At 52.0% G+C, this 16,563-nt stretch overlaps 2 protein-coding genes across 10 annotated transcripts; one reads left to right on the top strand and one right to left on the bottom strand.

Moving 5' to 3' along the window:
* Positions 1 to 3,761: 3,761 nt before the first annotated feature.
* Positions 3,762 to 15,820, bottom strand: Jrk (Jrk helix-turn-helix protein). 4 transcript variants are annotated; one of them, XM_031346066.1, is made up of 2 exons: positions 15,780 to 15,820; positions 3,762 to 7,071 (listed from the first exon to the last, which is right to left on the bottom strand). In XM_031346066.1, exon 2 carries the CDS (start codon positions 6,627 to 6,629, stop codon positions 4,956 to 4,958), a length of 1,674 nt encoding a protein of 557 aa, XP_031201926.1. In that variant the 5' UTR covers positions 6,630 to 7,071; positions 15,780 to 15,820; the 3' UTR covers positions 3,762 to 4,955. The 4 variants fall into 4 exon arrangements, with proteins under 4 accessions (XP_031201926.1, XP_031201910.1, XP_031201920.1 ...); XM_031346050.1 differs by lacking the exon at positions 15,780 to 15,820 and adding an exon at positions 8,438 to 8,513; XM_031346060.1 differs by lacking the exon at positions 15,780 to 15,820 and adding an exon at positions 8,257 to 8,430.
* Psca (prostate stem cell antigen) lies at positions 8,531 to 15,795 on the top strand. Of its 6 annotated transcripts, none has more exons than XM_031346107.1 (4): positions 8,531 to 10,228; positions 10,590 to 10,788; positions 14,764 to 14,871; positions 15,117 to 15,795. In XM_031346107.1, the coding sequence occupies exons 2-4, from the start codon at positions 10,785 to 10,787 to the stop codon at positions 15,326 to 15,328; spliced, it is 324 nt and encodes a 107-aa protein (XP_031201967.1). In that variant the 5' UTR covers positions 8,531 to 10,228; positions 10,590 to 10,784; the 3' UTR covers positions 15,329 to 15,795. The 6 variants fall into 6 exon arrangements, with proteins under 6 accessions (XP_031201967.1, XP_031201977.1, XP_031201987.1 ...); XM_031346117.1 differs by having other exon boundaries at positions 10,629 to 10,788; XM_031346127.1 differs by having other exon boundaries at positions 8,531 to 10,142.
* Positions 15,821 to 16,563: the final 743 nt, after the last annotated feature.

The raw sequence follows: 16,563 nt of genomic DNA on the forward strand, positions 1-16,563 counted from the left end.
CTATCTGCAGATGAGGCAAGAAAACTCTTGTTTATAGTATGCAGTAAGCCCAGCACAGCCTGTGCTCAGAAGAGTCAACATCCAAAAAGGAAGAAGGTAGCAAATATAACAGCTCAGGTTGGTCTCAACTGGCTGCTCAAGCCTGCAGGCTCCATCTGTAGCATCTGTTTGCCATCTGTAAGGTAGGAAGCCCGGCGAGATTATGGACTCAGCAACTGGTAACGAACACATCATGGACTCCCCTGCTAAGTACAGATAAGGAATTGGCCTCAGCTGTTCACAGGAGGAAGAATTTCCTAATCCAGTGGGCCCTGGAGGGGTTTGGCAGATATATAACAATGCTAGCAGGATGTTCAGTGAGAGTGATAGTGCCAGATGCACAAATGGATGGGTGGTGAATGGGTGGAAGATGAAAGAGTAGCTGAGTAGACAGATGAAGAGATGATGGATGAGCAGAGAAGTAGATGGGTGGGTAGATGGCTGGATGATACATGGATGTTAGATGTATGATGGATGGATGCACAGATGATGAATAAGCGGACACTGATAAATGGATGAATAAATAAATGGTGGATGATTGAGAAATAGGCAACTCAAATGAGAAATGGTGGGTGGGTGGATGGATGGGTAGATACATAAGTAGAGGGATCAGTGAACGATGGATAAGCAGTCAGATAATTGGATAGATGGATAATAGGATGGAAAATGTTTGGACGATACATGAATGGATAGTTATAGAGGTTGAGTGGATGGCAGATGATTGATGGGTGGGTGGGGGATGGACAATGCTGGGATGGTGAAGGATAAGCAGATAGATGATTGGATGTGTGCATGTGTTCCATAGCTGGGTGGACAGAAATATCTGTAGGCAGATAGAAGAGTGTGTAGTAGGTCAAGTGGATGACTGGAACCATTGGCACCCACATTCACAACCAGCCTTTGCTTATGATGTGACTTTTGTTCAGTGTTCCCTCTCCTTGGCCCAACCTGCTTTGCTGGCTTCTCATAAGCTTTGCCAAAGAGCAGTTACTGGGAGACAGGAATCGAGGAGCAAGCGAGGAGCAGAAACGCAGGAAAGCATTTCTGCCCACCACCACCACCTCCCCGCCCCCCGCCCCTGTCGCTCTACCTTGTGTGATCTCTCACTCCCATAGGGGACTCTGGCTTCTCTTTGACCCCTGCAGGTTCCCTGATATTTTGGGGCTCCTGGTGGCCCCAGCCTGTCCTCTGAAGCTTCCTATCCCCATCCCAGACTCCACAGTGAACACTTCCTCCTTGGATCTAGCTGGTTAAGCCACATATACCTCAAAGCACCATTTCAGCCATCAATGCAATTGCAGTTATTTGGCCATCATTACACATTTCCAAAACAGAACTTCTGGCTTCATTAAACAACAGCTTCCCACCCGTCAGGTCCCATCAGCCTCCACTCCTCTTTATGTCCCAGGACGCATGTTTTTCTGAGATGCCTCACAGACAGTGACCCTACACAATTTCCTGTCAGGTCCTTCAGGATTCAATATGGAAATGTCCCACAACCTTACTGCAGGAACATCAGTGCCAGCCCCACTCAGCCTTATAGGGAATGGGGTGAGAAAGCCTCAGATGGAAGATGTGGTTGCTGTCAGGTCACTGAGAGAAGAGGTCAGAGAGGACACTGGACGTCTTCAGAGGTTAACACAGGGTTAGGTGCTGAGCATGGCAACAGGCATAAGTATCTTTTATAAAGCTTTTAAAGAGCTCACAGTGACATTCTGATTCCATTTATCAAGTAAGGAGTTAAGCATGTCAGCCCATAGTGCCACTTAATGTCAGCAAATAAAATCCAATTAGTAAGAAAGGCTCAGAAGCCCTTGACCAGAACAGCAGCTGAGGGCCTGCCTTCCCCACCACGAGAAGCCACTTAGCAGAGTGTGACCTTGTGGTTGGATGGCATAGTGGCCAAGCTACAGTGTGGAGCCTGACACAGAGCTGATATAGTATATAGGGACCAGGCAGCCAAAGCAGAGCCTGTAGAAAATGGGCTGTGGGTCCCTTCAGCGACAAGTGCTTTCTAAATACCCATCAGGGAGTCTAAGCATGCTTAGGTTTTCATGTATAGCTGTTACTAAAACAGAAGTGGAAGCCATGTGAGTTTGTGCAGTGTTCAGCAAGCACAAACCTGCCCAGCCTTTCAGAACTGTGGGACAATGTGGGGTGTTCCTGTTGGAGAAAGTCAGGGGCTACAAATGGAGTCTGTCCTAAGAGTCTCTTAGCACACCTGTGTACATGACCAGTGGATGGGAGGTTCACAGAAGAGAGCAAGGGCTCCCTCTCAGCAGTCTCTGCCCTCTCAGCACAGGCACAAACTTTCTGGAGTCACGGCTGCAGAGGTGGTGTGCAGCGAGAGGGCCCCCTAGTGGCTGTCCTTCCACTCCACACTGCTTTTGCCCATTTGAGGTACCCATGGGGACTGGTCTGATGTTCTTCCAACCTTCCCAGAATCCTTCCTCAGGAGGCCACAGCCCAGAATCCCTAAGCTTAACTGTGGCCTGCTTCCTAGGAAGCCCAGACTGTAAGGCACATGCCTGTCCCAGTTATAGGACAGAGTCAATTCAGTGTTCTGGGCAGTGGCCAGCCCTGAGTCACAGATGACAAGGAATATAGGAATGAAGGTTGTAGTGGCTGAGGAGCACACAGTAAATTTGCTACCACTAGAGATGGCATTAGGGGACACAGTTATATAGGGTGATGTTTCTGTTGAGTTCCACAGCAAGATTTTCATTCATGTATTTAGCCTCCTAACACTTTTGTCTATTCTACCTCCTGTCCTTGTGAGTTGTGGACAAAGCTCTCCATCACTAAGGTACAGCTCTCTTCAGCTGGGCAAGTTCCTCCATGGGCTGGTGCTGGCACAGGGGTACAGGGGTAGGATGGCACTGAGGGCTGAGGCTATAATTTCACTGATATAAGGACATCAGACAGTCAGGGTGCTGGACAGGAGCATAGGCACTTAATGGGAGGATAACCCTGACCAAAGGAGTCCTACAGAGGGAGCTCTATCAACCCCAGTCAAAGGGTTCAGCATCCCTAAGGGAACTCAGGACCCTGACATACCTGCTATCCCCATCAAACAAAAGCTCCCATGGCTTTCTGGCCTGAGGATGCTCTGAACTGCCAACCATGGCAATATATGTCTCTGATGCTAATACATAGGGGACTGAAGTAGGACTGCCAGTTCTAGGCCAGCCTGGGTTACACAGGTGTCTAAGAGGCATGATGGGGAACCAGAGAACATTCTGCCCTGGAGAGCTTAGGGCTTTCTGAGGGCCTCAGTGGCCACCGGACAAAGGCGACTCTGCCCTGGGACACAGGGATGAAGACAGAGGGGGCTGTTGTTCTGGAAGGTGATCTGGGGACATCACATATCTAGTAGGTAGCAATACCAGGAGCAGGCCCTCAAGGTCAACCAGCATTGGTCCTACAATATGGTCTGATGGGCACAAACCTTATAGACCCAGGAACGTCCCCAGTCCCACCCGATCCTTTTACAGTGGGGACTCTCCACTCCACAGGCCCACTGATGCTCAGGCAAGTGTGACTTCTGACCTCTGAGCTACAGCAGCTTAAGTAGCTGCAACAGTTACACAACAGTCCCCGCCCCCCCATATGAGCCAAAAACCATACAGCACATGAGCATGCAAATGTTATCCAGATACACAGAAAAAGTGTGACAGAAGCATGACCCTGGTCAATAGGGACCAAAGAATCACAACAAAGACTTCTGAAAACAACCTAGTTATAATATTCACACATGCAGGTAAAGCGAGACGACACTCATTCACAACTAGAGCTGTCTGCAATGACCAGCCTCTGTGTTTGGACAGGTACAGAAACAAACCAACATTCCCCAAGCCCTTCTGGCTCTCACAGAGGTTCGGACAAAAGTCTCTTGGTGTAGCAGCTGTCGACTACTGGAATGAAAACTGTGGTAATGCAGCCATAAGAATCCCAGAGGGAGTGAAGATCAAGGACAAAGCCACGGTGAAAGAACAGAGAGTTAACCTCTGCAGACAAAGGGCCCTGGGAGTCACAGGCACTGCAGCCATGGTACTACTCATTGGCTACAAAGCTACGTCAAGAAAAAGTCACGTCCTCTGACAGCTGGTCTCCACAGAACCAACCAGGGCAGACACACATTCCACTGGAGTACTACTAACCCACCTCCCCCCTGTTGAGCTCTGAGCCACTAAGTGCTGTTCTGTGACTTTGCAAACCGTTCACATAAGGCTGTTTGTTACTTTGAAGTTTTGGGGAACAGAGACTTCTGGGAACACGTTGGCCACTGAGCAATGCTGAAATTAGCATACAGTGTCTCTGTGAGACCTGGACCCCAGGGGGAGGACCTGCTGCTGACAGGGACACTACAGAGCTTGCCGTTGAATTTGTTTGTTGATGGATGAAGTGGGTGCAGACCAAGAGGATGGCATGGTACCTTTGCAATTAACAGTGGGGGATGTGAACACTGAGGCCAGAGGCTGAAGCCAGTGCCCTCAGGACCAGGCTTGGGGTCCACCCAAGGAGAGCAGGCCTCCTGAGGGCTGGAGGTGCACCTCTCAAGGCACTTCAACCTGATAACGTGGCTCAGTCTTCCAATACCAGACACAGAACTGGCCCATTGGACCCAGCTGCAGCTAGGAGAGGCTCCAGAGTACTGAGAAAGAGGGCACCAGGTCTCCTGCCATTCAAATGATACATTATCTGTGGTAGGAGATACAGTAAAACCACTAGCCAGAACATAGCCCTGTGTAAACAAAGAGCAACCCCGACAAGAGCCATGCTTCTGGGGCCTGAATCTGTGCTTGCTCTCTTGCTCATCTCAGTATGCTTTCCTCCCTAGTAGGCAGTCTCTGCCCCACCGCTGCACAGGCCATAAAGCAGAGCTGCAGAAGGCCAGCAGGTGCAAACAAGATACTTTAGTTGTCAGCTGCTGTGGATGAGCAAGGCAAGGTAGAGTGGGTTGTGGCCATGCACACAACAGGGTGCTCCTGAAGGGCCTCGAGTTTGATCACAGCCCTGAGAGCTACACGGGGCTGCCTCAGCTGCTGCTGTCTCCTGAACACTCTGTGCAGTGCCTGCAGCTGCCCCACCTCTTGCATGCTGAAACACGGCTGCAGTTCTGCAAAGCGCACGAGTGCCTCAAAGGATGTGGCTGCCTGCTCCCAGACTGCCTCCTCCTCCTCAGCAGCATCTTTCTCTGACTTTTCTGTACACCCAGTGGCCTGGGACGATGCCACAACAGCAGGGGCCTCATCTATGTCCCTCCCTGCCACAACCCGCTCTTCAACCCTGCTGTCCTGAAGCCTGCTGCCAGAACAGGAGGGCCCTTCTTTTACAATCTCAAGGATGTGTGCAAACGTCTTGTGAGGCTTGATGGTACAGCACTCTGCTTCCTCCCCAGAGGAGGAACCTTCAGTGAATGTGACAGTGGGCCACAGCTTCCTCCAGGCCCGCCTGAAGACCTGGCTAGGCACAGCATTCCAGGCACAGGCCACGTTGACTATGGCATCATTCATGTTGTGGCGGGTGGGGAAGCCCTGCAAGTCCACAGGAGGGTTAATAAAGAGCCTCATGAAGGCTCTGCGAATGCCTTGCTCTGTAGGCTGCAGTAAGGAGGTGACGCTGGAGGGCAGGAAGATAGTGAAGACGTTTTCTGACACCAGCTCAGACTCCTGTGGGTGGGCCCGGGAATGGTCCAGCAAGAGAATTGCCTTGCTGTCTTCTGGTAAGCCTATGGTTCTAAAGTGCTCTCTCACTGAGGGGACAAAAATATGATGGAACCAATCTGAGAAAATCTCCTTGTCTACCCAGGCATTACCCTGGGCCCTGTAAGCAATAGGCAGGTGCTGGATACCTCTGAAGGCTCTCGGGCCTCCACCCTTCCCAATGGCCAAAGGCTTGATTCTGTGGGAGCCTGTGGCATTGGCGCACATCAAGACAGTCAGCCTGTCCTTGCTCTGTTTGAAGCGGGGCACAGTCCCATCATCCGGGGCAGAATTTGGCAAGCACCGCCAGACAAGACCAGTCTCATCAGCGCTGTATACCTGCTCAGGAGACAGCCCATGCTCAGCTGCGAGGCTCCTGAAAAAGCCACAGAACTGCTCAGCAGCTTGGTGGTCAGCCACCTGCTTCTCACTAGAGGCATCTAGCTTTTTAATGCCGTGCCTGGCCTTGAAGCGCCAAAGCCACCCTCCAGAGAACACACAGGGCTCCGTCAGCCGCATCTGCTTGTACAAGTCCTTGGCCTTTTCGATGAGCATAGGGCCCGACACAAGGATGCCCTCGGCACGCTTTACCAGGAACCACTCATAGAGCACCCGATCCAGGTGCTCCAGCTTCGGGGTATGCAGGGTCCGCCGCTGTTCCAGTGCCTGGCGAGAGTCTGAGCTGGCAAAGAACCTGAGCAGCTGGGCCTTGTGGGCTTTGATGTCATACAGAGTGGACATGCCCACATTATACTCCTGCATCAGTGCCTTCCTACTCTCCCCACGCTCGAGCCGAGTGCAGATGTCAATCTTTTCCTTCAGAGTCAGCACCACTCGCTTCCGCTTCTCCCCCTTGCCCTTGGCTGCAGCCTGCTTGGAGGCCATGAGGAAGTAGCCCAAGCCAGGCTGCGCCTATCCTTAATTGGCTATGTTTCTCTCTGGCTCTTGGAGCCACAGTCTCTCCCTCTTTTCTCTGCCCGCCCCCAGAACTAATCCCAGGCTCAAGCCAAGCTCATTCTTGGCTCTACCCTCTGTCTACAGCAGTCTCTTGCTTCAGTTTCCCTTTAGTATCAGGACTCCAGCACACTTAGGCCTCAGATCCTAATAGTGAAGTGAATTGCTGTTCTCTTCCAGGGAGGTGACAGGATGAGCTACTCAGAACTGCTGGGGTGCACCTGGAGCCTAGGGCCTCCACACAGATGGCACAATGTGACAGCTTTCCCCTTCAACTGTGTCCAGTTTTCAGGTTAATGAAGATTTGACGGTCCTTGCTGGGGATAGTTTTCACAAGGATTCACAATGTTGTCTTAGCCATACACTCCAGGAACTGGAATGCAGAGGAGAAAGAAAAATGTTACTAAGAGCAAGCACTCAAGATACGCTTAGATTCACTGAAAAGCATCCTCTCAAAAATCAGTGCCCTTTGGCCTGGGGTGTGCTAGCCAGTCTGTTAACCGGCCCTTCCTTACAGAGTAAGTGCACCAGCAACCTTCATAACTGTTCAGAAAGGGTTAAGAGTCACAATGCACGCCTTATGCCTTCTCTTTCCCTGCAAACCTTATCTGCAATGTTCCTTCCAATCAAGCATTTGATAAGCCAGGCCACAGAATTACTTCTCTATAAGCAGCACCAAAGTGCACCCCAGACCACAATATAAGAGACGTGAGACATTTATTTGAATGGAGTTCCAAAGATAGACAGGGAATACAGCTTGCCACCAGCCAGCCGTGTAACCCTATTCCCTTAGGTCAGCCTCCTGGTCTGCAGAACTCGGTGCTGGTCCCCAAGGGTCTCTTAAGCTAGTCATATGGAGGGTACTGACACACGATATTTGTTGGGGGCACCTCACTGTGGAGCAGAGGGAAATCAAGGCCAGAGCCTACTTGCCAAGTAGGATGTTTAACAACAAACCCAGGCAGCTGAGGAATTCTGAAGCAACCTGAGGCTTCCAGGAGGCTCAACTCATGATGGCTTGGTGCCTGTTCTGCGGATGTGTTGAGAATGGCTTAGTGACTGAATACACCCACTTCAGAAATGAAAATTTTTGCCAAGCTCAATGTAGTGGTCCAAGCCTACCATCTTAGCACTTGGGAGTCTGAGGCAGAACTGTTTTGAGTACAGGGCCAGCCTGGGCTACCCAGTAAGTGCTTTGAAGGGGGACGGGGGCGGGGTGGAGAGGAAATTTAAATTTGTATCACTCTTAGAACCTCCTAATCATGATTGCAGAGATCTTGGAGGCCTCTAACCTTGGGACTCCCGAGGGAACACTGATAACCAAGGACCACCTGAACAGAAGCTTAAAGGACCCCTTTTCTGGAGTGGGAGTATAACCTGGGAGAAGCTACTAGGAGAGAGGAAAATTTCTTCCCATCTGGGGAATGGATGGAAGAAACAACCTGCAACCCGGCTGCAGCCCAGGCGACACACGGGAAAAAAACTCAAAACACAGGCAAGAAACGAATAAAGGGTCCAGGGAGAGCCAGAAACAACCGAGCTTGCCAGGAATGCGTACTGGTCAAGAGCCTGGGAGCCGAGGGGACCTGAGAAGGGATGCTCGAGTCCCGAATGCGACTCGATTCCCGAGCGCAGACAGAAACAACGACGCTCGGCCGGCTCTGGGGTAGGAGCGTAGGCTGGACCTCCAGTCACTTCGCGGAGGCGGTCCCAGCCCTGCACGGCCCGGCCCCACTCACCTGTGGACCCCGTGCCACCGCTACCGGCCGGAAATGCCAGCCACGCAGCTCTCTACCGGTCCGCTCCTCGCGGCCTTCCCCGACCCACTTCCGGGACGCTCTAGACCACCGGGAGGCTTCGGTCTCGGTGGTGTCCAGGTCGCTACGCAGCGACCACCAAGCAAGGAAGCTTCCCCGGTCCGGTAGCTCCCTGGCAAGTAGAACAACGAAAGCCACAGGGGCCCCCGCGTTTCCTGAAGAACGGAAGCCTCAAGTGGAGCGTCGAATCCTGGGAGCCATGGCCGGGAGAGCACGGACGGGAGGCTGGGTCAAACGCCACCTTGCGGTGGGAAGTACCCAAGGCCCGCCGGTTGCCGGGTCCCCCTTTCCATCCTTGTGGACCCTTCCTTTAGCTAGAGTTCAAAACTTGCCCAATTTAGAGGATTTTGAGGATGAGATTTGAATCGTAGCATATAGCGCAGAGGCTTTGAGAGACCTTGAGATGAGATGAACCATTTTGTATGTTGAACATACCTGAATTGCTGAAGACTGGAAAATGTGCTGAGATCAGTTGTGTGGTGGCCTGTGAGGGTGCCCAATCTCTAGTTCCTTGACCCTACGAGTACAAGTGCTGAAAAGGAATTTGGCAGACATGACCAAATAAAAGTCGTACAAGTGTGAAGTTTATTCTGATTGTCTGATGGACCTCATGTAAGCACAATGATTCATTGTTAAAGGATCAAATGAGAGAAGACACTCTAATGAAGACTGCAAACTGACAACAGAGCCTGGGCCTTGTGCTTTGAAGATGGAGGAAGACTACCATTCAGGAAAGGCAAGTGGTTTACAGGAGCTCCAAAAGGCCGGGAAACATAGTGTCTTCAGAATACAGACCTGTTAGCACCCTGATCTCAGTACCCTTGGTCCATAGACGTGTGAGAAGACAGAATTGTGTTGTTTGGGGGCTTAACGCACAGATTGTGGAAACTTGTGCCTCCTTAATTCACACACTTGCCTGAGTACCCAGGACTCTTCTTCCCCACCCTCTCTTGTTAAATCCCTTGCTCTCTCCATTCACATTCCCCAGGGATCTCCAGTACAAGATTTCGAATAATACCAAGGAAGGCTGGGTGGCTCCCAAATCCATGTCTTCTTCCAGAACCTCCTCCCTGATGTCTAGACTTCTGTCTTTTCCCAGGACCATAGCTATCCATATGTACCTTGAACACAGTTTTTCTGAAATGAAGCTGAGAGCCTCATGACCAGCCTGGCAGTTCCACCTTCTCATTCACCCTGAACTCTTCCTCATGTCCCACACCCATCCCACCACATCTGATTGGCCCAGCCCCCAGAATCTATTTTTTGGATTTCCTTCTTCCCTCCGCCCGCCTGGCTTCTGACCTGACTATCTGTTGCCCACTCCTTGTTCTTATTGTTCTGACCTTACATCATTGTCAGCTATACTGCTGCTGCACTGTGAGCCAAAACAGTACCTTGGAACAGCCACTGTCTCATAGCACATGACTGTGGGTAGTGAATTAACTGCAGGTCAGAGCTAAAATGTATAGGACACTGGAGAAAACTGACTCACAGAGGAAACCAAGAACATGATGTGACTGAAATCCGGGACCCTTAGAAGTATTTCTGTCAAGTTTTCTGGACTCCCCTGGGACAGCTGGCTCTGCATGTGGCTTTCTCCTGCCACCTTGCGAACACTTCTCTAGGGGTAGGACTTGGCATGGAACTGGGGCTTGGCACATGGCTCCAGAACCGTTGGTCTTATCTCAAGGGCTGAGTGCACTCTAGCAATGGGTAAGGGTTCAGAAAGGGAGGAAGACTGGGGGTGGGGGCTTGGACCTGGCCCTAAGCGTTCCCCTCTACTGTCTCCCACTACTCCATGAGGTTAAGCCTTTGAGATCACACTTGTTCCAGTGCAGCCTTACCAGCCAGACTTGCTCTCCCAACTTACCTAAAGTAGCCTTGGAAAGGGTCAGACTGTACAGGTCACTTATCTACCCATGGTCTGGCTGACCTCGCCATCTTCCAAGCCCCTAAGTCATCCCTGCATGGGTGTTCTCTCTGTCTGCAAGCCTTTGCCTGCAGGAGGCCTGGACTCCAAAGGTGCCCATTGCTCAGATGGAGAAATCGCCAACCTCCCCTTCCTTCTTACAAGATTTCTCAGGCCTTCCTATCTCACCGGCTTGTCTCCAAGGAGGAGCGGACATGAGAAGAAACACAGGAGAGGGCAGGGACAGCTCTGAGAGATTCCATGCAGAAGTCTAGCTGTCGACAGTTGGGAGCCTGTGGGAAGCCGGTGTTGCAGACAGAGCCATGAATAGTGCTGAGGAAAAATAAAAATCTCTTCTTTATGGGTAAGCAGGGACCATAGAGATTAAAACTGAGGCATGCCCCCGGATTGAGCAGGACCTGTGGAGCTTCAGGCCTTCAGCCCACTGTCCAAGGGCCATATTTCCAAAGGCCTGCAGTGACCGAAACAGAAGCCAGTTGTAGTGTTTGCATTCCACGTGTTGACTTGACTTTTAAAGGCTACCTGTGTGCAAAATTACAACTGCACCCAACTGCGAGGTGTGTCCCAAGTAGGCGGGAACCCTGGGATAACCCCCTAAGAAGAGGTAGAGGTCTGATAGGAAGGAATAGTTTTGAGAGTCCATGCCCAGAGAACAGTGGCTTCTTTGCTATGTGAACAGGCAGGCTCTCCAGGGAGTATGGTGGGCTGTGGAGGGGAGGGGAGGAAAAGAGAGAACAAGAAAAACTAGAGACTCAGGCAGTGGAGCCAGGCTAAGGGTGAGTCATGTCAAGGTCCCACCCAGATCACATTCACTCATGGAGGGAGCATGCATGCCCTTTGTGATAGGCCTTTTCAGGAAGTGTACTGCCGAAGGATTAGTACCACAGGGTTCAGGCTATAGGGTCGGGACTCAGCATGTGGTCATGATCAGGCTTATTTATGGGCATGGCCAGGACCTAGGGTGTGACCACAATATTGTCCTATTTGAGGACCAGGGTCACTAGAATGAGTGTTCAGTGTTGGGCTGAGGTCAGAGTTAGACCTGTGGTGAGGGGTGGAGCTGGACAAAAGTCAGAACCACAGCCTTTAGCATTTGAGGTGAGGTCACTAGTCCGCCCTTTCGCCAGAGCTCCCACCCTGGGCACCACTGGAATTTGGGACTTAGAGGTTGTGCAAGGTGTTGGCACTGCAGGCGTTAAGAAGATCTTGACCTGTGCCTACTACATCCATCCAGTGGTCCTGGGCTGAGACAACCAGAACTGTCTGCAAGCATTCATATGAAGAGAGGAGGCTTGCTCCCTTCAAGAACCACCACCTTTAGAGTATTCACTTCATATCAAACCCGATCGACAAACATTTACACACCTGTAAATATTTGGGGAGTGACTGTTCTAACTGGTGCTGGGTGCCCATACCTCCAAGTGCTGAGACCGATAAGCAAGGTCTCCAGGGCCAGCCATCCCAGTGGGTGGGAGCAGACAGCCATACAAGGACACAGCCAAGCTGTGGGCACTTACAGCACTCCCTGAGTTGGCAGACCTGTGGCGGGGGGGTGGAGGGGACGGACGTTCCAAGAGAAAGTTCTAGGTAGACAGAAGGAAAGCATCCTGCGGAGGGTACCCTCCCCCTGTGTGACCTCGAGCAGGATCTTGCCTCTCTCTGAGCCACAGGCTCTTTACTGCCAAAGGAGAGAATCCCAGTGAAAAAGAGCCAGCTCAGAATGCTAGAGAGTCAGGCAAGGGAGGTAATGGGGCTAGAAGTAGAGCCCACGGGCCAGTCTATGATGACTGCATATGGTCCAGGCATGCTGGGGCATGGGATATGGGATGGTCCCCAGAGCTTAGAGGGAATACTTTTCACTCTTCTGTGTCTGAAGTGCCAGGAACCTTTAGGGTAAAGAAGTAATCAGAGATATTTCAGCAAGGATGAGAGCAGAACGCTGTCCCTATTTGTGGGCAAGTGGATAGTGACCCTGGCCAGCATTTCTAACTGCTGGCACCTTGCCAGCCCAATATCATGCCCAGCAGTGCCCAACAATATCGAGCCTGGAAGAAGGATGGTGAATGTAGGTGAGCCTCAAAAAACAAACAAACAAACAAACAAACAAAAAAACAGAAACCACAAATCACCCCAAAGCCAAGAGTGTCAGAAAGCACTGGACCCTAGGATCTGTAATCAGAGCTGCCTGGGAAAGAGCAATCAATAAGATCTATGGCCTCTGCTACAGAGAGGCAGCCACTGCCATGACAACCCATCAGTGAGGCTACCATAGGGAGAGAAGGCCTAACCTCTGTCTGTCCCTCCCTGCTTTGTTCTGGTAAGCCAAATGCCTCCCAGACCAAAGAGCAGTGTGCAAAGTGGGTCTGGTTAGAGCTGAACATATCCAGTGGTAGTCTGCCTCTCCACTCCCTTTCCCCACGTCGGGAAAGCTCGGGGGAGCTATATTTACCCAGACTCTCTTGTAGCTAAAGTTCCAAGTTTTCTCAGGCAGTGGGGGAGGATTAAACATGAGCTTATGGCTATCCAAACTCTCCACAGGCTCTTAGGTTGGGTATCCGAGAAAGGCAACCTCAGAAGAGCCCCTATTATTTAGTGGCACCTTCTAGCAGCCAGTCATTGTCATTTGCAGTAGTCAACTGTTACTACTACTGTCTACTGCCTTTCAATCCAGGCATGTCTCCTCAGGGGGCACAGGTCCCAGAAAGGCAACACCTTGATGTGGGGGCTTTTGATGTGGGGCACTGGGGCCCTAAGGTTGCACCTTTGTCCTTGGCCCAATGGTTAGAGGACTAGAGAAGCTCAAGAAAGTAATGTTTCAGAACTGGCCTCACTTCCCTGAGAAGGGCAGGAGCAGTTGTGGGTGTGCCTTAGGACTTAGGCCAGCCCGTGTTCCATGGGTGCCTAAGAAAGGGCTTCCAGCAAAGACAGCGGCCCCACCCAGAGAAGGCAGTGCCCTCCAGAACCAGAAAGAAGGACGAAGGCAGGCAGTGGGAGGGGTGGTGTGAGAGATCAGATTGGAATGGGCTGGGCCTTGGGCTTCCACTGGCTCCAGGGGACATGTCACTGTTGACTGTGGCTAGCTGAGCCTCCCCTACCAGCTGAGACCATATAAAGCCTCTGGAGGCACACTCCCAGGTGCTCACTGCAATCATGAAGGCCATCCTCTTTCTCCTGCTGGCCACCTACTTAGCCCTGCATCCAGGTAAGCTTCAGACAGCAACAGGGCAGGGCTCAGAAAGAAGTGATAGAGAAATGTCAAAGGGGTAGACAGATTAGGAGAGGGAAGGGGAGAGAGAAGACTGAGGAAGACAAGGCCGCTTTGCGGTAAGGACTCTTACTAGTGTCCTGTAAGAGGCAGGCTAGGAGGGACTGAAGGGCATCCAGAAGGAAAGGCTGCCAAAGAGGGACAGACACACAGGGCTACTGGGCCTTAGTCAGGGAGGCCCAGGAGTCAAATGGCTTAAGCTGAGAAGTGTCACAGGGGGAGGGGGAGGAACGTAGCAGGACAGGGTCCTCAGGACGTTCTGGAAGGAGACTGGTCCATCCAGACTGGCTACTTTTGCCTCCAATGTGAGAGTACACTGGGGTGGGCAGTCTGTGATGACCTAGTGTGCCAAACCCTCCTGTCAAGTGACCCCAGAAGGGTCTCTCTACTCCTAGAGCCTCGGCTTCCTGTTCCAGACAAGTTTTTAAAATAAGTGTCCCCAAGGCCACTGGAGACCTAAGCAGGACAAAACTTGTAGCCACTAAAGTCAGATTTTAAGCACCTGTTCCTACAGATGTGACTTTAATGCCAGCTTTTGAAAAAGAGAAGGTGATCCTGACATCTGGAGCTACTTGCCCCAGGCACAGAGCAGGACTTCCCCAGGGGCCCTACCATTGCCAAAGAACATAGTGAAGGGATAGGAGGGCTGAAAGGCAAGCTGGGCTCCGAGGATGGGTGGACTTCAGAGCCCAGTAGCATGAGAAAGTTGTATGTCCCTCCAGCCTAGTGCCCAGTGGGGCTTTTTCCAGGTGTGACCAGTCACTGGGCCTCTTGCCTCTCTCACGGACTGCAGGTACTTAATAAAGCTTTAAATTCCTGAACAGTGAATAACAGAGCAAAGTGTGATCAAAGCAGCGTGGACTGGCACAGAGCCCTCTCTCTGTGTAAGAGTATCAGAGAGTTTGGGGCTTTCGTCTCCTCTAGGCTTCAGCGGTCTGGAGGAGACGGAGCTTTCTCTCTCCACTCTGTGTTGGGGATGGGCAGGCCTGGTGTGTCTCTCTTGAGGTGCAGCTGGCCAGCCTCTGAGCCTCAGGCCTCCTACCTCACCCTCAGGTGCTGCTCTGCAGTGCTACTCATGCACTGCACAGGTGAGCAACAAAGACTGTCTGAATGTGCAGAACTGCAGCCTGGACCAGAACAGCTGCTTTACATCGCGCATCCGTGAGTGCTCTGCCCCACCCCATCCCCTGTCCTCACTGTGTGCTGCCCTGCCGGGCAAGCCTCCCCACCCACCCTCCACTGCAGCTAGACAGTGAAGAAACTCACTCACTCATTCACCAAACATTTCTGGTCCTCCTGGGGTGGGTCTAGAAATTTAGCATGCCAGGGAAGGGGCCCTGAGCCAGGGGCAGAGAGGTGAATATCAAGACCTGGCTTTAATCCCAAGCATCACTCTCTCTTCCCAGGGGCCATTGGACTCGTGACAGTTATCAGTAAGGGCTGCAGCTCAAAGTGTGAGGATGACGCGGAGAACTACTACTTGGGCAAGAAGAACATCACATGCTGCTATTCTGACCTGTGCAATGTCAACGGGGCCCACACCCTGAAGCCACCCGCCACCCTGGGGCTGCTGGCTGTGCTCTGCAGCCTGTTGCTGTGGGGTTCCGGTCGTCTATAGGCTCTAGGAAAGCTCTACCATAGCCCGACAGTGCAGGGATTGAGCTGCACCCCCTCCCCCACCCCACTCGCGTGCACAACCACCACCACTCCTAACTCCCACACAGAGCTGGCCCTCTCCACCCCAACCCCCTCCACCAGGGGCCTCTCTCCTCTCTGCTGCTATTTGTATGGCTAGCGCTTTGCTCACCCCACCCCATCAGCACTGTGCCCTACCAGTTCCCATCAGAGGCTCCTGCTGCAGGACTCCCTCTCCACCCTACTCTCCAGGGCCTGAGCCAGTCTGCACAGCAGCATTTGGGGAGGGCCAGGTAGAGGCTGAGAAGGAATGGAGTGAACAGAAATGAAGCTGAGAGGTGGGTGCGAGGCACCAGGAGTCCTAGGAGACGGTGCCTGGGGGACATGCTCTACATTTGCAGAGCCCTAGGAAACAACGGTCCTGTAATAAATACCTGTTGGGTAAGTGGAGAGAGCCTCTGTCCTTAAGCAGCCCATGGTGAGCCTGGTCCCCACCTGGGAGACATCCGCCCAGGGTCATAGACACGTCACTGACCTTAGGGATTAAAGCCCTGGTCTTGGTAGGAGCTCAGGCGTCCAAGCAGGAGATAGGACTGCCTGTCTCAGGACACCCAGTACTTGCTGTACAGACTCAGGCACACTGCCAAGCTTCTCAGAGTCCCGAGTGCTGCTTCTTCTGCCCTCTCTGTGTAAGGATGAGTCCAGAGCTTCCACGGGTAAGAGGATCCCCTGGGAAAGAGAGCATTCTGCAGCTCCCTTCAGCCTCAGTGAATCTACTTTAGAAAAGTTTGTTCTAGCTGGGCATGATGGCGCTCGCCTCTAATCCCAGCACTTGAGAGGCAGAGGCAGAGGCAGGTAGATCTCTGTGCATTTTGAGGCTAACTTTGTCTACATAGGAGTTCCAGGCCAGCCAGGGCTACACAGACCCTATCTCAAAAACAAAGGAACAAAAACCCTTTGATTTCATAGTTGCATGTGGCAAGCACAAAGGAAATACAGACTTAAAAGGAGCAGGCAGGCAGCTACCCCTACCCCACCCCACCCCACCAGCCCACCCCACCCCACCAGCCCACAGTCCTGAACTCTTTCTGCTGAGTCTGTCTGTGCACTTAGAAGCTTGGGAAGGACTGTCTACAGGAGGACATACCCACCCTTCCCATCCCTGGGAAAACCCCTTTGAAGGAAGCCTGTCTTACACCTGGAAATACCCTATGGACC

Source organism: Mastomys coucha, unplaced genomic scaffold (assembly GCF_008632895.1).
Source record: "Mastomys coucha isolate ucsf_1 unplaced genomic scaffold, UCSF_Mcou_1 pScaffold11, whole genome shotgun sequence".
Classification (NCBI taxonomy): Eukaryota; Metazoa; Chordata; class Mammalia; order Rodentia; family Muridae; genus Mastomys; species Mastomys coucha.